This window comes from Miniopterus schreibersii (genome assembly GCF_964146895.1).
Source record: "Miniopterus schreibersii genome assembly, chromosome: 2".
NCBI lineage: Eukaryota > Metazoa > Chordata > Mammalia > Chiroptera > Miniopteridae > Miniopterus > Miniopterus schreibersii.
In genome coordinates, this window is record NC_138102.1 from 118,183,892 (window position 1) to 118,210,896 (window position 27,005).

The 27,005-nt window shown below is 37.2% G+C and overlaps 1 protein-coding gene across 1 annotated transcript in view; it reads right to left on the reverse strand.

The window, feature by feature from the left end:
• The window catches only part of TMTC2 (transmembrane O-mannosyltransferase targeting cadherins 2), a 373,836-nt gene that overhangs the window by 45,806 nt on the left and 301,025 nt on the right, over nucleotides 1-27,005 (reverse strand). Inside the window, exon 10 of the mRNA XM_081130714.1 lies at nucleotides 10,548-10,662. Within this exon, the coding sequence (XP_080986840.1) occupies nucleotides 10,548-10,662 (115 nt within the window). The remainder of the gene's footprint in view (nucleotides 1-10,547; nucleotides 10,663-27,005) is intronic.

Below are 27,005 nucleotides of genomic sequence, written 5' to 3' on the forward strand. Positions count from 1 at the left end.
TACAGCCTTCAGATTGCGAGAGTCAGTTTCTCCTGATGACCAACAAATAACACGAGTGGCACAGTTGACTTCTACAAACAAGACGAATGCTGAATTTTATACATGTTTATGCATTGTCTGTTCTTACGATTCATGGCAAACCCCTGCATGCAGCCAAGTGGTTAGCAGAATAAATAAAATGACAGCATCCCGAGGAAGCCCAGCCAATTAGCCATCAAAACAGCATGTTTTTCAATCATGCCATGCTACTTCAGAAAACCTTCCAAGATGACAGACTGTAAGAGCTAGGAGCTCTTGCAGGCCGTGCTGTAACCTGGTGACCATATTTGAGGGGCACGAAACAAGTGCTCTAGAAAAATATCAATTTGACTTCAGGTGATGTGAACACAGCAGTAAATGGGTTCACGTGCGGCAGGTAAAACGGAGCAGTGTTCTCTCAAAACTGTTATGTTGAGAAGCTTTTGAGATAAGAAGACGGCAGAGTCAGGAATAAAGAGGAGGAACGAAAATTAACTTTCTCAGTGACAAAACCACATTCGGGTTTTAAAAGAGAAGGCTAACTAGTCATACCTATAAAATTGAATTTGCACTTTGGTCAAGCCAAATAAAAACTATAAAGACATACCCCATGCAACCATATAAATTATAGGAATAACTGAAGATAACATGTCTCTGGAGACAAGGACATATTTTTCTAATTTTTAAAGGAAAAATAATTAGAAACACTGCTATTTTTAATGCGGTTGTAGAGAAAGTAAAAACCCTTGACCTAAGGCTCTACTGGACTCATGACATGTTACAATGTGCTGTTGCAATTTATAGTCTCATAAATGTTGAAGTTCAATTTCAATATGTCAAGCAAAGTACTTCAGTATAGTAGGAAAGACTAAAATTTCCCTCGCTAGGGTATTTAATGAAAGTTCCCTCCACCAAATTATAGAATCACTTTGGTTCAGATTCACTTGGAAATCTGAACCAGAATTCATTAGGTCATGCCCTGGAAGGGTTTTCTCCAGGGGAAAATAAAAGGCATGGAGGTAGGAAATTAGAGTAACCTAATACTACAAAGAAGTAATTTACTTTGAAGAAAAATCAACCCATGTATGTTTAACATCGAAGGCAGAGCTACCAATTATTTTCATCTTTATGAACATTCAAATTCACGAGGTAAATTACGATCAAAAGAGAAACTGAGGCCCGGCCAGGCATGGCTCAGGGGTTGAGCGTCGGCCTAGGATCCAGGCGATGGGGGTTCGATTCCCGGTCAGGGCACATGCCCGGGTTGTGGGCTTGATCCCCAGTTGGGGGCGTGCAGGAGGCGGCCGATCAATGACTCTCTCATCATTCATGTTTCTCTCTCTCCCTCTCTGCTCCCTTCCTCTCTCTGAAATCAATAAAGATATATTTAAAAAAAGAGAGAGAGAAACTGAGGAACTCACTAGATGAAGTGCCCTTAAGATAATAACCAACACAAGTGAAAAAAGGTTTCCCTCCCCCAAAATACGGTTATTAGTTTTTAAAGTCTTTATTGTCTTTAGTGATTTAATTCCCAAAGGACATATCTAGTTTAAAAGATTTAGTTTCTGAAGCTAGAAGTAGAATTGATGATATGCCAATGAAATAGAAAAAGAAAGAAAAAAGTAGAATTTATTAGGTCTGTCATCTAACTGTGAAAATTAATTTTCGCTCTAGGACTTTGCTTTTAATATTAAATGGTTTTCATTGACTACTAGTCAGCAGGCATTTATGACAACACATGGCAAACTGCAGGGAAAAGAGTATGTCAGTTCTATAAATGTACGTTTGTATCCTGGTTTCATTCTCTGGACAAGAGGGAGAACGCATGAGGAACCGTCAAGGTCAACTTTATCGTGTGTATTTCACACCTCCCTCTACAACAAGTATCCTAGAAGTGCTTAAATCTTAATTGCAAAGATGATGGAATTATTAACTGACATCTGAAAACTGAGGAAATCAGCAATATTCTGCCGGTTGCTTAGAGGATTCTAAGGACTCCTGATTGTCAAGAACCTCAACCGCTGGATTGTGAGACAATGACTGGAGGACTATTGGGATCAAAGTATTTCACAAAAGGTGATAAAATATACTTTTCCTGAAAACTAATTTCATTCCTTTCTTTACTATTTCTTTTCTGGAACAGAAATTTTATAAATTTGCTAAATATTTACACATCATTTTAATTACAAGTGATTAAAATGAGGCTCAGAGAAGTTGATAACTTCCCCCAGGTTATGCAGCTGCTAAGTGGCTGGGCTGGGTGGGAGTCAAGACCTCCACACTAACTGTCTGAACCCCAAGCACAGGCTGGTGTCTTTAGACACATCAAGACGCAGCACAACGGTATGTGGCATGTGGCATGTGGCTCTGTGGCAGATGACCAGGACGATTCCTATATCAAATACTAAGAGAGGAAGAAAACATGCTTTTTGATTATTATGTTAAAAAGTTATGACTTAGAGATGAGATTGGAAAAAGGAAGAATGTGAGGAACACTGGCATCCCAGGTCTTACTTTCTGCCCAACTCCAACTCCCAAATCGAGAGACATGAACCTCACCAGGCAACCTGAGCAGAGTATAGTTTTAAGAACAGAGTGAAGTGTACTGCCCTGTTTGGCCCCATGGACCTCACCCTCTCCCTCAAACAAAGAAGGGTAAGAACTCAGTGGGCAGGCAGAGAAACAGGGAAGGAGGAAACACAAGAACAGTGCTGACTGCTCACTTTCTTAATACCAAGATCTCCCCCTTTTGCAGGGGTTGGGGGTCACCTTCAGATATGGAGGGGATCCATACGTTTCCCACGTGTCCAAGGAGAAGACTTAGAAGGTGGGGGAAGGGGAAAGCAGTTCGCTCTGCCAAGAGATCGCCGGCGCCAGATATAGACAAGCTTGTGTTTTAGCCAGGGCATGCTCTGAAAGCCAAGGACAAGATTTTAAGAAAAACCACTTGTACCAAGAAGCTACACTAGATACAGATGAGTGACTACCCCCATCTAACGAGCCACCCTAAGAGTCAACATTATGTCCCGTATCTAGAAAACAAGGATTTAATCATGCCAACAACAGACCCAAATGGAGGCTTCTTTCTTATTTCCAATACCTGACCATCCTAGATATAGGGCCCTCCCCCTTTTCATACTATCTGTGGCCTCTCAGGGCCAGGAGAGGCAAGGAAGGAAAAAAGCCCTAGATGGTATTTACTATGAAGTAAATAGTAAACCTTGAATTCACCTCCAAAATTACTGGAGTGAGCTGATTATATTTTAAGTCTTTAGATTCGGTTTTTCTGCCATCAGTGAAAAGGCAGGCTCAGAGTGAAAACATACAGTGACAAAAGTCACAAACAAATGTTATTTTTGATAATTACAGAATTCCATGTTTGCACATGGGACTATGAAACTTACATCTATTAAAAATATAGAAATATAGTTCATATATCTAATTCCCCTCTCTGGTGTTATTTCATAATAGAAAAGTATTTTTTTAAAAAACACAGGTTTATGGCCCAATAGTCTTACAAGAAGAGATGTATAAAAGAAATTTTGGAACCAATTATGTTTTGAAATAGCAACTTAATATACCCGGTGAAATGTTTTAGGAAAATCTGATTAAAAGAATCACTTACAATTACCTACATTTTTATGTATTCCATGAGAATTATAAAATTAAAGCTTGCTAAATTTAAAATTACTTCCTTGAAATATAAAAAATATAAACTGTAGTAGCATTTAGAAGACTTTCTTTAACGACAGTTATTAACAGTTGTGAACTGTTGATTTTGAATTAAAAATTACTTGATATGGATAATAAGCACTGTATAACTCACACAAAAGACAGTATTTTACTATAGTCTTCGCGATTATTTTCAAGTATAACTTATGAACATTTTTTTTAAACTAGAGAGCAGTTTGCTCCTATATCATGAAAGTAGATTAAAACAGTAGCTGAGTTTTCCTGGGTTCTTGCCAACTGCTAACCTGACATTTAGCTTTAAGTTACTCAAAGCAGCACTAAATTTTAATTCTAGTTGATAACTTGTACAGTAGAATTACAAGTAGAAATGAAATGAACAAGGGCATAAAAATGTACGGGAAATCTTAAAATAGCAAAACCAGAGTCACACGCATGTACAAAAAGTAGAGCAAAAAAGATCTTTGTAATGAAACTCAGAGTGAATTGTTGATGTCTATCAAGCCTTCTTAAATGAAAACTGCTTCACTGTCAAGACATCAAAAATGGCATCATAATCTGTAGGTATCTGTCTCAGTTCTAAACATAAAAGGCGGACAGGTAAAGCAGAAGTGTAGCAATTACAAAGGAAAAGACTATGCTGATGGTAGAGTTTTACAAAAGATTCCTCTGAGTTAGAAATTTCTTGATGCCTCATGAGCATTTGAGCCCATTCTTTCATGGCCTCAAATTCTTCAAGGCTGCTAAGAACAGGTTAAGCCTATATCTAGGAAGATTACATAATAAAATATACCAAAAATAATTAAAAGGGAAGAAATATGTATTGGCAAAGCCAACTATAATATTCGTATATAGTAAATTAGCACTTATGTTCAAGGTGCAATGGATGGGGAGGAGTTGGGAGGAATGAGAGGAGGGAAGGCAAGAGAGAACTTACTTACTGGGATGGTCCAAGAACCAACACCATAAGCATCACCTAGGACTTGTTAGAAGTGTAAAGCTTCAAGCACAACCCAAACATACTAAATCAGAATGTGCACTTTAACAAGATCCCCAGGTGATAAACATACACATTAATGTTAGAGAGTTGCTGGGTTAAAAGATGCTCACCTTCAATCTCATCTGCCACTCTTTGCTTTAAAAACCTTACAACCCTTTACAACCTAGTTGAAATAAGCCCCTCTTGACCAAAAGTTGGCAGTGAAGTACAATTTAAAACTGGAACACCCACTGACTTTTCAAGAGGTCTTTGGTAGTTTTGGAGGTGTTAAAGAAGTATGTGGCCTAGAGGCCCTTGGAGTTATATATATTTCCAACAGGCCCCCCCAATCTTTGAGAAAAGAATCTGATTTTATTCCTTTCTCACTTAAGAAATTTCCATTTTATGTCACTTCCGATGAAATTTATTAAGAAATTATATATCTAAATTCTATATTTTTAATATCATTAATTCTTTGAGAGTATTATTTGAGTATAGAAATGGAAAGATAAATTCCTCCTCATATATTCATTCTGCTCTCTAGGGAATATGGCAGTAATGGGAACCAGTTGGTGCAGTGTAGTTTTGCTTTCCTTACTAACTTAGGGAGAGGTGATGACTTGGGCCCGCAGGCCTGGAAAAAAGGTTAAGTGCACACTTATCTCAGCTGCGTGTCCTCTGTGAGGCTCTATACCATGATGGTATTTCTAAAAACTTAATATCCCCTTGAGAGTAAAAACTTGGAGTTCTCTCGTCTATGACTATATTTTCTAAAATTTACCATAAAGAATTTTAAAATATTGGAAGGGTTTTACTACTTAGGATTTATACACATTTGATAACCTGTTACTCTTGATAAATCCTTTCTCCATTAATAAATCTAAGAAGCCCAGCTTCAAATTAGTCACCCAGTTATAAAGACATGAAGGAGCCACAGGGATAATGAAGTCCATATTATACTTGGCCAGAGTACACTAAATTTATATCCCACCTTTACCAACTGTGGGAAATGCCAACTCTCTTGGAGTCGCAATATCTTCATCTGTAAAATGGGAATACTAGTGTCTACTTCATATATGTGGAAGTATAACTAAGAGGCTGACAGGTATAAAATGCAAAATATGCTGTCAGGCTGACAGGGGATATTTTAATAAATGCTACTTTTGTTCCTCCCCTACCCTGTAAATGGATTAAAAACAAAGAAACAAGTAAGAATAAAAAGTTACTTTCCACCAGAGCCCATGAATGCTGTGAATCAGGTAAAGTTTTTAGTGCCTATAGACTTCCTCTCAGTTATAAAATATCTTCCTGCTCTTTCTAGCTTCCAGTTCTGGGAGAACATTGAATCAATCCATTCATACAAAATGCTTCTAATGGAATAATTGATTCAATACTTTCCTTTCACAACTCTATAGACATAAAACTCTACTGAGTTCTAGCTTTTTAAATTCCTTTGATATTTTCCTTTGATGATAAGCAATCTGCTTTTTATAATGCTCTCATCTGGAAGCATCCAGCACTTTTTCCACTTTATTTGAAGTACTAAAAATGTCAACAAGTACAGTCAACGCTCATTATGTGAGGCCACTCAACATCTGTGATCACCCTCCTTATAAATATATTGAGTAATGAGGCACAATGTGGATCCCACCTTCCCAAGCAAAACAGAAGCCAGAAATCCTCTCATCGTCCCACTTTCTTCCAGCCAAAGTTCTAGCACATAACTGAGGTTCCGCCAATTAGCAGCAACCTCAACGAATGGAATGGGAATAAGCGTAATGGGGAAGGGGAGCTGCACCCAGGAGAATCACCTTTTAACCAAAGTGGCGCTCACTCTGCTTGGTTCCTTGTGGGGCGATGGTGGTGGAGCGCTGGACTGTGAAAGCTGCTCAGTCCCAAAGAAATCAAGGCAGCTGAGCATTATTTCTCACCGCTTCCAGGCCTGTGAGAGAGTTTTCGGCTACCGAATACTCTTTTTAATAAGAGTATTTATTTCTGGCAAGAATGAATTCTTTCATTTGCAACAAAAAACTGTGACTCATACGTGAAGACAAGTTTAGGCACAGATCTATTTTCATCAATTTTGCTTTCAATATGATGACTGAAGGCTTCATCCTATCTTGGAAATTTTCTCTTATTTGTTGATAATCGCTTATCTGCTCTATGCTCTTCTTTAGAAATTTTCTACTTATAGATACAAAATATATGCATATATAAATTGATATATAAATACATACATTTAATTATATACACATATTTATATATACAAAGATAAATAAAACTATGTAGCACATATTGTGTATAAATTATATATGAGTGTATATAACTACATATGCATACCTGTATACTATATATAATTATGGAAACATATATACAATTACAAGTGTGTACAGTGTTCTCAATCTATCCTCTAATCTTTTATCCCTTCAGTTATCACTTTCATGTCTTTAGTATTTTCCATTAATTTCTGGGACAATACTTCTACTTAAATGATCGCTCTATTAGTTATACATTGCCTCTACCCCATCATAAATTTGGAGATCCTATTAATCTCTTAGCAGTCTTTCCAACTACTTATTTTATTTTCACAGGTAATATACTGTATCAGTTAAGATAGGTTAGGTTAAACTCTCATTATTAAACACATCCCAAATCTTAGTGAATTAAGACAACAAAGTTTACTTCTCACTCTAACGCAGGTGAGAAGGGAAGTTTGTCCCCCTATGGTCATTTCAGGATCTATTTTCATAATTTCCAAGGCAGAAGAAGGGGAAAACACCGACTCTTACACAAGGGACATACGTCACGTTCACACACGTTCAATGACCCAGACAAGACCCATGAAGGTCTTTAACTTGGAAAACGGCAGGAAAGTGCAATCCTCCTTTGTTTCTCGAAGGTGGAAAGCCAATCGGACTCCCACTCTTGTGATTCGTCCTGCTATTATGCATAATAGATGTACTAAGCGGTTCTTCGGTTTTTCATGTAAATCTCACTGCTTTGGTGAGAGGCCTTTACTTAGATACATCTGATTTGTCACTCTTATCTGAACTGCCAAAGTGAAATCATGTATTTAAAAACTTTCTGTGTACGTATTCTAAAGAGAAAGATCCCTATCCATTATTGAGAGTTGAAATGAGTCTGTTAGAAATTTCTCAAATCTCAAGCCCCTTGAAGGTTCTGTAAGATAAAGATTTTCCCCTTGATGGGTGGCCCCAGGCTCCCTTATCTCTTCCAATCTCAACTCTTTTTTCTTTTTGCATTTGGGATGAACAGTTTTTTTCCTCATTAATAGATTATTTGGGCCATTTTTATTGGGAATTAGCAAGGAAAGGGAAGTTAAATTAGTGTTCTCAAACCATACCTTGACTGTAACATTTCCTAAATAGCTGATTTTGAATATTAGGTCAACTATTAATCCAGCTAACCAAGACACAACCAGGGAGACATCTGTCCTTTCCCTCACATCCAGTTGGCCACTAAACCTTGCCAATTTTGTCTCCTAAGTATTTTGGAAAAGAACAGAGCTCTTGAAGGAAGAATTAACATCAAACTCAATTTAGGACAATTTTGCATCCCCAGGGAAAATGTTATGTGTAACATTAAATGGGCAAAATCTTGATAGCTAACCATTTTAATAAGGTTGCATTCAAGGGAAAACCAATAACCATTCTTACTCCTTTTAGCAAACCAAGTTCTAAATGTTCTTGATTAAAAGGGAAAGAGGTTGGACAGTAAGCACTCAAGAAATAGTTGAATTTGACAGAACCCAAAAAAACAGGAAAACTAAGTGAAAACATTCTTGGGGACTGCCATCAAGTTATATAGAAGAATATGACCAGGCTGCTGTGGTCATACTTGTATCGATACATATAGGGAGGTGCTGACTGACTGCAACTTAACCAGGAATGCAGAATGCAGAAGGCTAGAGAGAAGGTTCAGGAAAATAAATCATAAACATTCCCACATCGTCAATGCATAACAAACACTTTCCATTGGTTTCTAGTATTATGGTAACTAAGGAAAAGTTGCAAGTGATATATTTAACTAGGACATTTTTTATAACATCCTTATAATGGGTTTCCATTTGCAAACCTTGAATTTCTGATACTGATTTAATATGTAGCAAAACATCTTGTTCGTGAAAGTATCTATTATGATTAAGATGAATTAGCCTGTAGAATCTTGTGCATTCCCATCATTACAAATGGTCTTTTGTGACTAAAAGCAGTGTTTTATTCATGAAGAACAAAAAGATCTCCCCCTAATATAGTACCTAACTTTGTCATGCAGATTATGGTATCTTTTAAAAATTATTTTCCCATTGAAGGTTCTTGCAAATTGGCAACAGTTTATTTTATAAATATACCAACACTCAGTGGAATCCTGACTTCTCTTTGTAGGTATCAGCTTTAGGAATGTTAAATATTGGTGTGCAGTGAGGGGATTCAAAAGAAAACTCGTAGTACACTCCTCTTAAACAGACTTTGGGTTTCTTATTTAAAACATAAAAAAGCCAAGTAGGAAGCCACTGAGATACAGTTATAATAACAGTCTCAGATTATAAATCCAAAGTAATCTATAAACCTTGTTCTATATATTGGTTCCTGGGGGACAGGTAGAAATATGTGGTTATAAAAGTACAACACAAGGAACTCATGCAATGATGAAAACAGTCTGTATTCTGGCTGTGGTGATGGATCCGCAAGCTACACATGTGATAAAAGTGTGCAGAACTAAACACACACACACAGGAGTACCGGGGAAACACAATCAGACCAGTGGGTTGTATCAATGTCAATATCCGGATTTTGATATTGCATGGTAGTTCTACAAGATATTACCACTGGGGAAATTGGATAAATGGTACAGGGATCTTTCTGTGTTATTTCTTATAACTGCATGCAAATCTACAATGATCTCAAAATAAAAAGTAAAAAAAAGTTCCGCTACTTATCTTGAAAGTTCATGTTTTAAAACCATACAAATGTGAATCAACTCTCCAGTTATTTTCCTTCCCTTGTAAGAGTAATCTACATAATTACAAATTTATCTCTGGAAGTCACACATTGAGCCAATCGTATGAATGTCACCTAATGACGCGTTTAGGTGATTTAATAGAGTGAAATTCAGGTAAGGGGGTATTCATGTTTCTCACAGAACAAATGATGTTTTTTAAACAACTACATAAATTATGTCAGTTTCTTAAAAACATCCACCTTTAACCTAAACCCCACTTAAGGATGAACTTTCTTTTTATAGTCACAACAAAAATTGTTGCTCTGCCTTTAATTGTTTCACTATTATTCTAATAGCCTTCCTAATCATCTTTCTGAAAATAGAAGCACTAAAGGTCTGAAGATGTACTGTTTCAATGCACAGCGACAGTGCTAATTATAGGGCCATTTTGAGAATTTGATAGGCCTAAAGAATATTTGCAGCGTTTGATAATCTTCTCCACTATGGATTGTAATCAAATGTCTCCACATGGCACATTCGACGTAATAAAAAAACACAAATGTTGAGATACAATAGACTAACTGACATAATGTTTGGAGATATTTAATTAGACAGTTATTAATTTCAATTATGCAATTTTCTTTTTGTATTTTATGGCCAATAATTTTTGATGGGAAGGGAAAAGGGGGGCACTCAATAATTTTCAGAGTCCTGAAAGCTCATATGCCCTGAATAATGTGCATATAAACTAGAATGGAAAAAAAAATAGTCCTGATTTTTAACATGGCTAAGCAGAATAATTAACTTTATAAATGGAATGAGGTGGCATGATGGGGAATTAACAGAATTAACTGCTTTCCTAAAGCCACAGTGCTGGTCTTTTACAGTAACAAAAACTAACCTGAGCATGTGGGCAGCATTGAAGACCACGTCAAACTCCGTGCTGTCCAGTTCAGCCGCTTTTTTTGCCATCTCAGCTGCTTCTATGAGGCGAGATTCTTCCAGAAGAAATTGACCTGCAAAGTATGAAAGCAGGAGAGCTTCAACTTAGAAAATAATAATCCTGTGAAACAAATAAAGCTGCTACAGAGAAAAATATAAAAACAATGATTAAGGTGATGTGACGCTAAGATTTACCTATGCTATATACCTATACGCTTATTATATAGTCATGTTTTATAGCCCTTTCTCTTAATTGCAGGACATCCCAATGTTCCTATCTGGTACATTAACAATCCTCTATAGACTGTTGAAGCAAGAGATAAAATGAACAAAAGATATATCACAAATAACAAACAAAAGATATATCATATTATGTAAAAATGTAAAAAACTATATACAAAACTGTAAAGACTAATGGGAAGATTGTTTTCTTTCCAGTTTTATTGAGAAATAATTGACACATATCACTGTGTAAGTTTAAGGTATACGGTGTGATGGTTTTCTTTACATCTATTGTGAAATGATTACCAAAGTTTTCGAATGGTCCAAGTGTTTGAGATTTAAGACCCTCTATTAGGCCTGCTGCTGAATCAGCAGCTCAGGTGCAGTATATCTCAGGAAGCCACCAGTCAACTGGCTTAAACATTCACCTCTAAATTCATTATATGTTGCACCAGTAGTATAAAATTTTATTATCAGCTATAAATCTCTGAGCTCCTAGGATGATAGGTCCTTTCTAGAAAGAAAAAGATATTTACAAATGTGAGTTTAGTTGATTTTAATTACTGGTCCTTTAAAATAGCTTTTGTCTCTGACATGCACATGCACAAACAGGGCTATGCATACTGAGATATCTTAATTCCTTATATTTAAGTAACAGTAAAATTATTAAAAGAGCATAGAAAGGTCGGCTTAGCTCTTAATTAGATTGTTAATTAGACTGACTAACAAACATGGGAGAAATATTAGCCAATTCAGATTTTTGAGTTTACTTTCAGGCCAGCTCTACAAGGTTAAACTTATTGCAGATAGAGCCACACAAGTCTTTAAAGTGGTAGCTCAAGAGTTGTTATATAATGCTATCCCAGAGTCATACTGTAAAAACAAAGAAACAAAAAACACATAAAAGTTGAGCCCAATTTTAAGGCCGTAAATATGCAAACAGAGAGAATAGGCTGCTTTTTTAAAGCTGGGAATTTATTAACAGTAAAAGTAATGAATTTAAGCCTTATCTGATACACCTTTTCAAATGATGACAGAGACACGCAGAAACCATCCCACAGGCTTACAGAGTTGCTAATGATTATTTCGTTTTGCTTGGGGTTTCCTGTTAGCAGTATAAAAAATAGCTATAAAAATGATTTCCAAGTCCTGAGCTTCACACAGAAACAGAAAAAATTAAAAATGGTAAATCCTCCCAGGTGGCTGTTGGCAAAGCCTATTAGTTACTGTTCATCTAATAAATATTACAAATTGTCTTCTAACCCCAAAAGACCAGACCTTAATATACAGAGTGTCCCCCAAACACTTTAACAGCTGATGGCTCAGCTGATGTTTCTTTTCAGCCAGACGAACCTTTGAACAAAGGAAATTCATCCTAAAATGCCACTGGAAGTTCGAAAACGCAGTTGAAGTACAAACGCTGCCTTCACAATTATTCAAAGTGTGTATACATTTTTTCGGGGAAACCCTGTGCATACAAAATTTAACAGCTCATAACTCACTTAATTTTCACTCCTTTTCAGGCTTCACTGATTTGAAATAATGGGGGAAGCCAGACTAAGCTTTGAACAAAGAAACACTTATCCGCTAGACTTTTTTTATGGGGATACATAAAAGATAAAGTTTACGGTACAAAACCGGCAACCGCTGACAAATTGAGGGCGCACAAATACTGAACAAAATGATCCTTGATGTTTGCGATCCCATTGCTTCACGTTATCAGCAGGGCCTGGACCAGAACGGTCATCAGTTTGAAAACGGGCATTGACAAAAAAATTATTCACTTCTGTAGATTCTTTTAAATTTTGAAAATGAACTGTATGTTAATAAACACTGACTCTATAATCATTCAAAGTGTGTACACATTTTTGGGGACACCCTGTATAAGGGGACATTTTCTGCTTTAAGGATTGTGCTAAACAGAGCAACTGCCTGTAGTTAAGCATTTCTAATCTTCAATTGGTAAAGGATGGTGAGTAAAGATAAGCCTAGGATTTCAAGCCTACATTTTTAAATAAAGTCACAGTTTTAAGACCAGCACTTGGAGACCCATCAGCTACTTCTACAAAACACTTTATATCACTTTCTTAGTTTGTCCCCTAACATTCTGTGCCTTTCTCATCCACCAAAACAAACATAATTGTTGGGTTAGAAAATTACTAAGGAAATGGGGCTGTAAATAGTTATATTTATAAATAGAAAAATACCTTACTTATGAAATTCATGCATGTGCTAACTCTACAAATATGTTGACATGACATTCAATTTAAAGTGTACATGTTTTAAAAAAAGTAAAACAAGGATTAGACAATGTGTAGCATACTGAATAATCACTGTCTCCGCACATATATTAGTAAAGAATACCAGGCAAAACCCATTATTTAGTTAGTTATGCTTATTATAGATTGTTTAAATTAAAATGTAATATTAACTGCTACCTGTCTTCAAAGCATAATATTTACCCAAATAAATGCATTAGTAAATATATCAGTTACTTATGTGATATTTAAACAAAAGATAATACAGGAGTTATTGTATTTTTCCTTTATAGACTGTTATTCACTCTGCATGTATTCTGTTATTAATAGTTAAAAATGCTACAATTAATTGAATAATGGAAGTTATTTTCTTAAAATTCATTACTCTAGACAGTAGAGGGAAAGGCAGATATATTAGCTCAGGGGGAAAAAAAGAGAGAAAAGGACATGATAAGTGTACTGTCCACAAAGAGAGGGACAGTGACAAGAAGCTGTGTGATAAAGGTAATGACAGTGGCCATAAGAGGTGCATTTATATGCAATGCCATGCCCCAGGGCAACACTTTTCAAAGATTTTTTTGTAGATTTTTTTTTAGAGAGAGAAGAAGGGAGAGGGAGAGAGAAACATCCACGGGCTGCCTCCTGCACATCCCCTAACGGGGGGTGGAGCCCACAACCCCGACATGTGCCCTGACCGGGCTTGAAGCTGCACCTTTCCGAGCACAGGCTAATGCCCAGCCCACTGAGCCACACCAGCCAGGAACCACGGCAAAGCTTTTTAAGCTTTGTTAATGTTAAACACATCTTTAACTGTTCAAAAACAACCACAAAAGGATAACACTAACTGTAAAATCAAATATACAATTCTTATAATCAAATATACAATTTTATCATAATTTTTACTTATGCTTTAAGTGTGCTTTGCCATGCAACATGCTTTTTGTAAACAGCTTGCAAGTTCCCAAAACAACACGAAACGTAATTTTTTTATTGTATATGGTGATAGAAATAATTCTCATATAATAATTTTATAATGGTAGAATTAATTTATCATATTAACACTCAGAAAAACAATATCACAACATATCAGTTAGGTATTTGCATAATTCTCCCCATTCTGTTCTTGACAGGTCATATATCTCAATAGTCCAGCATTGATATTCTGTTATGATTAAGGCATAAAATATTCTGAAGTGTAAATTGTTTGGTATCTATTTTTTAACTGAATTTAAAAATATGAACTGAAGTTGGAAGTAAATTCTTCTTCTTCTATGTTTACAATGATTATTTGTTTGAAATATAGCCCAGAACTGATGAAAAATCTAGCAATAAGCATTTCAAATACATAGAACCAACATAAATTGGGAAACAAAGATATAATATGCTCCTTCTTAATATCTATCCAAATTGATATGTTATTGGGAAAATAATAAGGAACAAAATTTGCCCTATTCCTTCCAGAAGACTTTACCTCAAATCCCTCCTCTTCAACCAACTTCAATTATTATTGCTCCCACCAGAAACAGGCTCGTGTCTGTGAACTGCTTAAACTTTGCTTAGTGTAACCTGCTGCTTCACAGCCTTATTTATCGTGGACTCTCAGCCTCTAAGATTTCTCTCCACCTCCCCTCCAGTCCTGTCTGGCCTACCTACCATAACTGGACATCTTTCATTTCTATGCCCAAAACATGTCCTTCTTGGTGAGTCCTTCTTTGACCATTTTCCAACAGTGTTAGAATCACTAGTGATTTAAATTCATTGTAAAATAAGTTACCATCTAAACCAAAGCACTTAAAAGAATAAGAGGGGATGGTATTATTACGCTGGAACAAGGGCTATAAACCAGATTGTCCCAATACGGCCACCCCACTCACAGTACAAGAGGCAGAATGTGGATGTCAATTCTCTCATCTCGATTGCTCTTGGGAAGTAAACTGTTCTACACAATAAGGCATTGAATCCTCACAAGGGAAAGTCATCAATTTTAGTAAGTGAGAAATAGGTGCTCTTTACCAAAGAATATAAAATAAAGGTCTATTGTTGTACCCACAAAGAATGAGCCAGGTCCTGGGGCTTGGTGTTCAGAAGCAGTTACTGGGGCTCCGAGAGTAAGTGACTACAAGACGGAGTCAGGACATGACGGGGAGTGAGGAGGGTTAGGAAAGGAAAGCAAAAAAACCTGAGGAAGGCAGGCACTCAGGGGAGTCCCCCACACGGGTAGATTCTGCAAGACCTGAGAAGGCACCTTTCCCAGAGGTTCTCAAGCTCCAGTGCACATCAGAAGCACCGGGAGGACTGGCTGAAGCAGGGAGCTGGGCCGTTTCAGATTTAGTAGGTCTGGGGGAAAGCATGCGATTTGCATTTTTAACTAGTTGTCAGCTGATGCTGCTAGTCCCATGCTCAGTTTGAAGACCAGTCTCCAACAAAATAAATGTTTTGCACCATGCTCTGGACTCCCTGTCTGGGGTTAGCTTCCAGTTGGACTGAGCTCTTCTGGTTAATCAGCTGCGTGTGCCACGCTCTTCCCTAAAGCACAGGTATAATGACCAGCCTGCACATACGTACGTGTGTAGATAGGATACGTATGTATGACTAAGGCATACTCATTAAATATAAGATTACTCTTTTAAACTTTTGAAATAAGGAGATTTAAGAGTTTTATCCCTCATGCAGAAGAGATTTCTGAGAAATCACTTCTGTTTCCCATGTAGTAGACAAACACATTCTTTGTGTTTGATAATAGAGTAGAATTTCAAATAAAGAAACCACAAAAATCTTAAGTAAAATATATTTTGCTCTCATGGGTGTGCTGTGCCACCACCCTTTACCATCATTGCTTTGGTTTGTAATTTGTCTTACCCAAGTTAATTATCACCATCTTATTTAATTGTCTCAAATTAAAGGGAGAAAAAAAGAAAAAATGAAACGAGAATTTGTAAAGAGAGAAAAAAGACATCTGAGGAGGGGAAAAACAAGAGAATATAAAAAGAGAAAGCATTCTCTCAAGGTGCAGACACAAAGATTGTAAGTCTCCCCATAGGCTAAACGAAGAAGGAAAACAGTCGACGATTCTGGACTTAGCTGTCCCAGCATTAGTTATACCAATTTCTTTCTGGACAATTCTCAAACCGAACCGTTTCAACTAATGGGTAGAATTTTACCAACACTTCAATATGACAATTCTGCGAAGATCAATTCCTCAGTAATACTTGGATTTAAAATGCTGTCTGAAAGGTAGAAATCCATAAAAGTATAAGCTGGCCTTAAGCTACAGGCTCAAATACTGCTTTGTACAAGTGCTACGTAGAAGCTTCCTGGATTAGCTGGGACGGGCATTTCTTACTAAGATACTATAAAAAATTTACCCTGATATTTAATGCAACTAAATGAAAGGCTAAACCAATCTGTACTAGGTGTCAGGATGATACAATTCTTTTTAGGAAAAACAATTCAAATGTCACTTTAAAAAATGTTCAAAGGCAAATAAAAGTCTTATTTATAAAATAACTAGAACGTAGCATTTGCAGTAAAACAGTTGCCCTTGGGAGAGAGCATCAGGTTATCAAAATGTATCCAGAATAGTTTCATTTCTACTGATACCACCCTGTCTCAAGCCATCATCTCACCCTGGGCTGCAGCAATAACCTCCTAAGTGATCTCCACACTTCTCCCCTTGATTTTAGAGCATATTCTTAACACAGCAGTCAGAGTGACCCTGTAAAAATGGACGATCTAGTCATTTGACAGCTGATGCAGGGGAAGTACAAATTATTACACTGGACTACACGATCTGATATGATCAGCACAGGGCTCCTTCCCGATGCTCCTACCCCAGCTCTCTGACTTCATCTCCTCTGCCTTCTTCTACTCTCCTTTGGGTCACATATTCAATCTCCATTGGCCTCCCGTCATCTGTCCAACACATAGGGGGACCAAAGACTCCTACTTCAGTCTTCCTGGAATGCTCTTTCGCAAAATATCACAAAAATTCATTCTCTTATTTCGGGCACGTTGTAGCGATTTAATAAACATACGTTCAATGACAGGACTGAATTAACCAATCGTATCCCTGTGAGGCGACTTGTTTCATCTTCAAAAGCAAGTTAGAATCCAGCCAGCACAGACCACCAGGCATCTGCTCATATCCTCTCACCTTACAGCGATTTTAGGCAAGGCCGCAGTGAATGGCCACACGTGCTGGGTACGGCACAACTTCCAAGGCGCCGTTCACACTGAAGTCTCTGTGAACTACGAGTGGTGCCTCTTAGTTTTGCGCAACATGGCAGCCCTGGTTTTAGATCTCTGAATTCCCCTGGGTATACAACAGATCATCCAGACATCCATCACACCTTCAAAGATCTCTTAATTCTGGAACAGTTCAAACTATGTAATTTGGCTAAAATCTAGTATATTTCATTGTGCTAGGAACAAATTCAATGTCTGAAAAGAGAAGAAACTACAGCTTAATATCTGCAATCCAAGAAACATATATTGTGCCTGCCCTACACAAGATACGGCAATACTTAGGGCAGTCAGGGATACAAAGATAAATGAAACATTTATTCTTGAAACAGTTCCATTCCAGCAGAGGGAAGAGGAGATTATGGACAGAGTGTAACCACAAATGGATATACATTTGAAAACGGAGGTGTAAGGTATCACACAGGCCAAGCGTATCAGTTGTGGATGAACACACATTTTTATTTGGTTTTGTTCAACTTATAATTAGAGTTGAATATGCATAAAGTAAAGGGCACAGGTAAATTTTCACAATGTGGCTATAGTCCTGTAATTAGCAGCCAGATTGTGACAAAGAACATTACCAGTGTCCAGAAGAAATTGTCTATACCTTTTCGAAGGATCAGATCATTGGAGCAGGGAAAAGGCCACAGGAGAAATATTGGGGCTGACTGGCTTTGGTGACATCTAATGGTAACAAGATGGGTGGGCAAAGTGGAACTGATGCAAAGCCTTCATGAGTGTTTCTATTAGGGGAGGTGAGTAATGCATTTCTGATCAGGCAGAGTGGGTGGAATGCAGTGGTCAGGGTCTATAGACTAGCTGTCCAAAGGAGACGCTGCTAAAGAAAGGCTGATTCCTTGTTGACAGATGCTAATTACGCCTGGGGGAACTAAAAATATGGAGAACCTTCTCTGCTTCTCTGAGACAGATTTACCGAGCATTTCTCTTGCTGAGCATCTCTAGAATTTTAGGAATGCTCTCACTCTAAAGCCAAGCTCTCTCCACTTCCATTAGTTTTGTTCTGTGCTTTTTGTTCTCAGCAGCCTGAGTTAAGAAGAGCTGTGGCTTACTGAGAGCCAGCGTGTTAGGTGTGCCGCAGTTACTGGCCAAGGAAAGTACGCCGGGCGAACAAGGCAAGGATACCTCCTCTCTCTCTATGGCTATTTATTCCTTACTTACAATCCTCATTCTTCTTGCAAGTAATTCTCTCTCTCTCTGGCTTTTTGTCTGCATGTTGATGGGTAAAGATTCCCCTTTTTTTTTATTCCTAGGTTTGTATTCAGTCTTCCCTGCTCTTATTTCTGTCCCTCATTGACGTATCTTATTCAAAAAGTTTTCTATATATGTAATTCATCCCCTAGGATATCAGTAGAGTTTCTATTATAATTTTAAATAATAAATGGCCATTGTTACAATTTACTGAGCATCTATTATGAGCTAGCTATTTTATAAAATGCAAATGAACCCTCACAATTTGAGGCAGTAGCAATCAACTCCACATTAAGAAACTGCGGAGGAGGAAGGCTAACAGGAGGTAGATCGTGCTCAGGGAGATCACTGGCAGTAGGGCTGGGCATGCCTCATTCCCAAATCCATGACCCATGGTCCAAAATCCATTGCATTTTCTACTCCCTGGTCCAAAATTTAATTCAGCTCTTACCGTCTTGCTTTCGTGGCTTGAGTCCCATACAAACAGAATCAAAAGAACATTTGTGAGTTGTTGCTATGGTCTGAATGTTTGTGCCTCCTCCCAGTCATGTGCTGAAATCTTAACCCCCACGCCTGTGGTATCTAGACGGGGTGGGGGCACTCTGAGAGGTGCTTAGGTCATGAGGATGAAGCCTGTGTGAATGGCATTACTGCCCTTACAGAAGAGCTCCCCCAAAAGCTCCCTGACCCTTCAATCACTCGAGAACAGAGAGATGACAGCTGTAAATGAGGAATCAGGTCTCACCAGATACTCAACCTGTCAGCACCATGACCTGGGACATCCAGCCTCAAGCACTGTGAGAAGAAACTTTCTGTTGTTCGCAAGTAACCCTGTTTATGGTATTTTGTTACAGCAGCCTGAATGGACTAAGACAAGTACTCAACTGTACCTTTCCTTAGCAAAGCATGGTGTAGCTATAAATAACTTAAAACAAAGTGGGCTTTATACCCATGTGAAAAACGGACGCAGAGATGAGGCCGGGAAGGAGTGACTAAAAGTAACTGAAATCCATTCTAGCCCTGATTCACAACCTTCTCTGTGTGAGGCAGTGGTCAGTGCTGGAATCCCTGGAACACGGCCACTCAGGTCATTTCCAAGGTTCTCTGGTATTGAGCCACAGGTTCCTCATTTTTTAAACAGGGATAACCTTGCCATATGATCAGAAGAAATAAACGAGCGTGCAAGTAAACCCCGCAGGGCAAAGTTGGGAGCCTTGCTTCCAGGCCTTTTGCTTTTCACACTCTGCTCTACATGAGCTCCCCTGGACCCCCACTGTCCCTTTCATGTCCTCTCCCTGCCCTGAGACTGCCCTTCCTTCCTAAGCTTTCAGGGACAGGATGAGGAGAGCTCCCTGGTTTCTCCACCAGCAGTCCTCCAAAATCTCAGCATTCTGGGTCTGTCACCAGTGGGGATCCGCCAAGTTCATATTTAATTAAGAGCCAATCTCTGAAGGCTCAAGGCAAACCATAAACGTATCATGGGTTTAAGAGTGAGAGAACTTGCTCGGGCTAGGGTCTTCAGTACGTCACACTCTTGACACCTTAAATCTTGCCTCTGTAAAAGAGTGATAACATGAGTTCTGCGCAGGGTTAGATTACCGAAGGGGCAAAGTATACACAAAAGCACCTAGCACCCCGGCCAGTATGGCTCAGTGGTTAGAGCGTCAGCGTTTGGCCTGAAGGGTCCTGAGTTTGATGCCAGCCAAGGGCACATACCTCGGTTGCAAGCTCGATCCCTGGCCCTGGTCAGGGCAAGTGCAGGAGGCAACCAATTGATGAGTCTCTCTCACATCGATGTTTCTCTCTCTCTCCCTCTCTCTCTCTCCTCCTTCCACTCTCTGAAAAGCAAGGGAGGGAAAAAAAAATCCTCTGGTAAGCATAAAAAAACAAAACAAACAAACAAACAAAAAACCCCCACCCAGCACTGGGTCAGGAACCTAACAGTTTAATAGAGCTTCAAAAATAGCACCAGCACTAAAGAGCACAGTTGTGCCCAGTGTACACCAAGAATGTTTCTTTATGGAAATTCTCAGAACTCTGGTCAAGGTCACACCATGTTACGTGTAATGCACTTAGTCATTCTAATATTGTGGAGCATCTTATAATCCTTACGTGCGTAATAATAACAGTATTCATTTTTTTAAAAAGAGTAATAATAAAACTTGATGAGTGCTACGCCCTGAATGCTTGTGCCCTCCCTAAATCTATATGTTGAAATCCCAAAGTGATAGTTTTAGGAGGTGGGGATTTATAAATGGGATTAGTGCCCTCATAAAATAGGCCACGGAGAGCTCCCTCACTCCTCCCATCACGCAAGATACAAGGAGAAGCCTGACACCCAAAGGAGTGCTCTCACCCGACCATGCTGGCTGGCACCCAATCTCAGGCCTCCAGCCTCCAGAACTGTGAGAAATAAATTTCTGTTGTTTATAAGCCACCTAGTTTGTGGTATTTTGCTACAGCAGCCTGAAGGAACGAAGACAGTGGGACAGAACTGATGTCATCTCAGAATCTCAGAAGCATGGTATTATCAGCATTTTATGTATGAGAAAATGTGAGCTCTGAGAGTTTAAGACACTTGCTTAAAGTCGCACAGCTATCAAGCACCATCTGCATGACTGTCATGCCAGGCTAGGTGACACCTGACTGCTATCACCACAACAGGTCAGTTTTTAAATGTGTTTTCTGAAAGATGCTAATAAGCCTCAAAGTACACACTACATAGACTTTATACATTGATATATCATAGGTAAGGGTTTTAGTTTTACTATGAAAACTAAAATTTTATATAAGGTATATTTATATTTTTAATTAGTATTTTATATAATTTCATGACAAAGGTTATTGAAAATAACTTTTAAAAGGTCAATAAGTAGTGGATGCAAAATAATAAATATTATAGGTATACACAATTCTTACCAATTCTCCTGTCTCAAAAGAAAATTCAAGTAGAACTAAGAATGGAATAGTTATCATAAATGCATGAATTCCATAAAGATTTCTCCGTCTTACTTTCAGGGCCTTTATGCCTTCAGAATAAGGGAGGAAAATACTAGATGGGTAAAGATTGCCTCATCATTTGATGAACTTTGGACCTTAAATGAGTTGTCCCTATTCTAGAAGATAAACAGTAATAGTCTTTTGCTTCTGAATGCCCCTAATGATAATAGAAGGTGAATGATTCCCAACTTACAGTGTATTTGATACATATTATATTACCTACCAATACAGTGTCCATGGATATAAATAAAATATTCATCTTGTACACTGGCATAAGACCAGGACAATGCAGAGTAGCAGTCAGGAGTGCCTTGGATCAAACTGGCACTGAAACCTTGGGTAATTCACCTTACAGCTTCCGACCTCACTTTCCTCATCTGTAAAATGGAGACAGGAAAATTCTCTATTTGGCTTTTGTGGGGATTAAATAACATGCTACATGTGAATCTCTCAGGTCACAAAAGTACTCAGTAAATGTTTGTACTATTATTATATTTGATGAATTCATCATGGAAACATGGTATATAATAGAGAATTCAGGCAAGATGCTTTTCTCTACTTTTTTATTCCTTTCTCATTTAATGTTTATGTCTTAAATTTTACATGTTGAATTCTGTTAAATAAATTTTAGATAATTATCTAGTTACTGTAATAATTTTCCTATCTTTTCTACAAACTAAATGATAAAATACTCATTTTCTGCATTTTACTAAAGCATACGTTTCTTCATAAAGTAATGTGCTCATTAAAGAAAATATAAAATAAAAACATTAACCTGCTAAAAAATTGTCTACAACAGTCCAAAAAAAGAAAACATCCATCCCTAACATTGTTTATTTGCTGTGCTTTGCCTTTTTAATGACAGTTACATTGTAGAATTTAACTCTTCTTCATTTACAATAACCTAGGCAGTGGTCTCATTATATATTCTTTATAAACTTAACTTAGGATTTATAATAGCTTAGCAAATGGGACTAACCTTTATTTAATCATTTCCCACTTTAAGGCATTTACATGCTTTCCTATTTTTGCCTCCAATAAATAGAAACACTATGTTCTAATTACTGTCTTTGTTGATATTCTTAAGACATTAAAAAACTTCAATTTTCTTAAGATATATCATCAAGAGAATAATTACTGAGACAAAGAACTAGAGCAGCTTAAGGGAATTCATTGTTATTTGAATTCAAATTTCTTTGATTTCTAATGAAATTGTATGTTTACCTATCTTTTAAAACCTGTTATATTTTCTCTTTTAGGAATTGTTTGTTCAAATCCCTTGGTCTTTGTATTCTACTTATTTTCCTTGTAGTTTTAGAGTTTCTCGTGTCTTAAATAAGCTGAGCTTTTGCTTTCATGGAAACTACTTCCTGTCACTTAACTATTTGTGCTTTAACTATATCCCTTTTTAAAAACACATTAATCCTTTAATTTTTCCTTTAGTTTTGGCTTGTAAGCTCAGATAACCATGTCCTTGTTTGTTCCCATTTTAGTCATGGAAAAGTTTTAATTCCAAAAGGCTTTGCAAAGTATCACATACAAAACACACACAGGTATGAACATATCAAAGAATATTAAATTATTAGAAACATTATAGTAACAGGGAATTTCAAAACATAAAAAAAGTCACAGGTATGAAATAAAATAGTGTGGAGTAACATTTAAAAATATACAGTTCTAATTACATATCCATGAACTGCCGATGCTGTCCTGAGGACACTGAACACTGATATTTTATCAAAATGTTTTGGTCTTAAGCAGTAAATACCATTGTAACCTCAATGTAATTTTGCAAACACTCACCAAAAATGTATTTTCAAGGAAATGCCATTATTTAGTTCATTATTTAATTTAAATCATTGCTCTTGCAGTTTCAGAAGTGATTAAAAATGAAATGCTACAACACATCCAATCTCAGTTCATCATCATCTTCTAACCAGTTTTAATGACAAATAAAAAAAAGCCCCAGGCCTTTTACCAATTCAACCCATGTTTCAAGCTGCTGCTTTTTGTGTTCACTGATGAAAAATCACATATTTTTAACACTTTCCTGCAGAACTTATTATAAAAATAAAATGTAATAGTATATAAACCATCCTGGAGGAAAACGGACTAGTACAATATTAACAGAAGATTTTGGACTTAAAAGTTGAAAGAGCTGGATTCTGCAAAGTTTTTCCCCAAGTACATATATTGAAAATTTCTGATTCACGGGGTTTAGATGATCAAAAAGATCAGGATCAAGAAAACACTGGGTAAGATGGTAAAGTGTTTGATACGTGTAGTAAGGCATTTTCAGGATTCTAAAATTGACAGTAGAGCCAAATAAGAATAATCCAGATAAGTATAGTTCTCAAAATTTCTATACTTTTCTGTGGGCCCGAGGGGAATAATGATAGAATATCTTCAGTGTTAGACATGATTTCATGGTTGTCTGGAGCAGCCCTCTCTCCTTTGCAAATGTGTCAATTCTCTCTAATGTCCCTATAAACCCCCATTTGAAATGCACTCATTTCATAAACTGAGAGCTCTCATAATTTGGATGTGACCCCTTCTATAAAGCCAGAATGTACTTCTCGTAGCTCCTAGCTATGGTTCTAGTTTTGTCCTTGAACTGCTCCCCAGGCACAGGCCATGCCTTTTGCCCAAGCATTTTCTGTTCTTCAGTGCTCTCCACTGCACCCCTCATTTGTATACATCTGTCTGGTGAACCCACACTCATCACTCCAATATAGCTGATGTGTAAATTCATCAGGCATAGTTCTTCTGCACCCCCGCCACCCAGGTCAAGGCACCTTAATTATACTGTGTCTCCTTTTAAAAACTAATTGCAATTGTTATTAAATCATTATTTTCACAATTTGTTCCTCCCTAACCAATCTGCAATCTCCACTGGAACCTGTCTTATGCCTTGCCATGTCCTGGCACCTAGTATAGTGCTTGATAAATACTGAGCTGGAGGAAGAGGTTCAGGATAAGTCACAACATAGCTGAACCCTTGGAAATGACCATCACCCAGAGCATCTATCAATAATGAAGACAATGAAGCTAAACTCTTTACTCAGCAACACATGGATAAGAGGTAGATGGGAAAAGAAGAAACCCATATAAGGTCTACATAAAACAGTACTTCTAAGTAGGGTTTATCACCATCTGCTCCCTTTCAACTTTTGATCTTTTGTCATTAATATTGAATGAATTCCCATTTGTATGGATTTATACATAGTAGGTACCTTATAACAAATGTCTATTGATTAAAGTTGTTTGAATCTACATAAAATTTACTGCTATGCACATAAAGAAAACATTTAAAATAGGTTCTTTCCATGTCTTGACTGTCATTCTTTTGACAGAAGCTTCCTAGCAGAATCATAGGGAAAATCCATGGAAAATCCCTTGAATTACAGGCCCACAGGAGGCACCAAGGCATCAAATCCTCACCTTTGACATTTACAAACTAAATCCCATAAAAACTTCGCATGATTTGTTTCATATGGACAATGGAATACACTGTAAGCTTGATGGCATATAAAGACATTATGCTTCCACTGATACCCTTGTTTAAAACCTATTTTCTACCATTCCTTAAAATTTTTGCTGAAAGGCTAATGAAAAACTGAGTATATATTAGAAACAATGTGAAATCTGAGTACTGGAGAACATTCGGTAAGCCCACATCACTCTACAAATGAGGACTCTTCATCCCAGAGACTATACAGGTACCACAGTGTCAGACATTTAACCAATTTGTTGAACCAGTTTTATAAACTTGCCTAGCTTTCTTTCTTGCAAGCAATCTAAATAATAACAGGCAATCTACAATGCAACCCCTTTCCCCCAAACTTAAACAAGTGGATTCAAAATACAAGTAACTGATAGTGCTTTTAAATACTCCCTTCTAACTGCCATTGCAGCCAATATAAATTCCTATCATTCTCTCTGTGCAGTCCCAACTGTATGGTATTTTCCAAGTCACTTGTATCATCAATAAGCAAATAAAAGGCACACAAAATCACCCAGGATAGTGAATTTCCAATGGAACAAAACTTACCCAGTCTGCATTTTCATTGGCATGTGAAAAAGCATTTTGAAAAGATTCAGAACAACATGCATATTTCATTTATACATTTATTTTTAAGCTGAAGATGTGTTATTACTCATTCAATCCATGAGTATAAACATTCCAAGAATATCTATAAACAGTAAGTTGCAGAGAAGAACTGATATGAGAACCATAGTATGTATCTTCTTGGACAAGAAGTAATAAAAATTCTAACAAAATACACTTTCAGTCAATTTTGGAACATATATCCAATTCTAAACTAGCACTCCTGAGTTCAACCGACAATTCCTGCAATGAATATGGCAATATACTAGATATCGATGGTGCAAAATAGAAAACAGGTCCTTCCTGTTTTTAATTATCTTAGAATTTTCTAAAGAAGGTAAATGTGTGATTTCAATATAAATATTTACATTCCTACAACCACTCCCTAGTCCAAGCCACCATCATTTCTTAACTAAAACAGCAATAGAGTTCCCTTTGCTCTACTCTTACCTTTCTCTAATCCTGTCTTCTCCACAGGGTCCCTTCCACTGCTCTTAGAATAATAAAAGACAAATTCCTTAGTTTGGTCTACAAGGCCCCATGGGCTCCACCTCTGCCTCCTCTAAATCTCATCTCCTTTCACTTTCCCTTCTTTTCAATCTACTCCTACTCACACCACCCTTCTTTTTCTGCGGTGACAGTAAGCTTGGTCTTGCCTGTAACCTTTGAACTTACTCTTTCTTCTATCTGAAATTCTTCTGTCTGGCTCTTCGAATAGCTGACTTAAGCTCACAGATTTCAATTATCTCCTCAAAGATGCTTTACCTCACTAGGTGGTTTCAACAAATACCCGACTTCTCACCTCATCAGCTCCTAAAAATGACAACATTCTGTTTATTTCCCACATAACCCTTCTCACTTTCTGAAAACAGAACAGTGTCTTGCACCTATTATACATATCTTATACATGTTAACATTAATAAAAACCCTTCCATAAAGATTTTAAGCTAAGTCATGACTTATATGGATTTGACATTCTAAAGCTGCCCAGAAGGGCCTACTAATCAAAAATATCTATCTCCTTACCCACTCGTTTGTCTATCTACCAATGCTGTGAAAAGAAATGGAACATATAGAAGAAAAAGCAATAACACCTATTAAGGAACCCAAAATTTAATTACCTGCAACTAACTTGGGCATGTCAACTTCATTTTTCTAGGCTTCAATGTACATAACAAACAAATTATGTTAGATAATTTTAAAAGAAATTTCCAGTTCTAAATTTTAGTCATTTGAAGTACATAGGCCCTACATTAAAAGTCATTAATATTCCTTTAAATGTGCATTTTTAATAACTTGAGCACAGTAAAATAGAAATTTCAATCACTCAGTTATGGGCTTCCTGTCTGTTTGTAGATTATTTTGCCGTAATTATTCC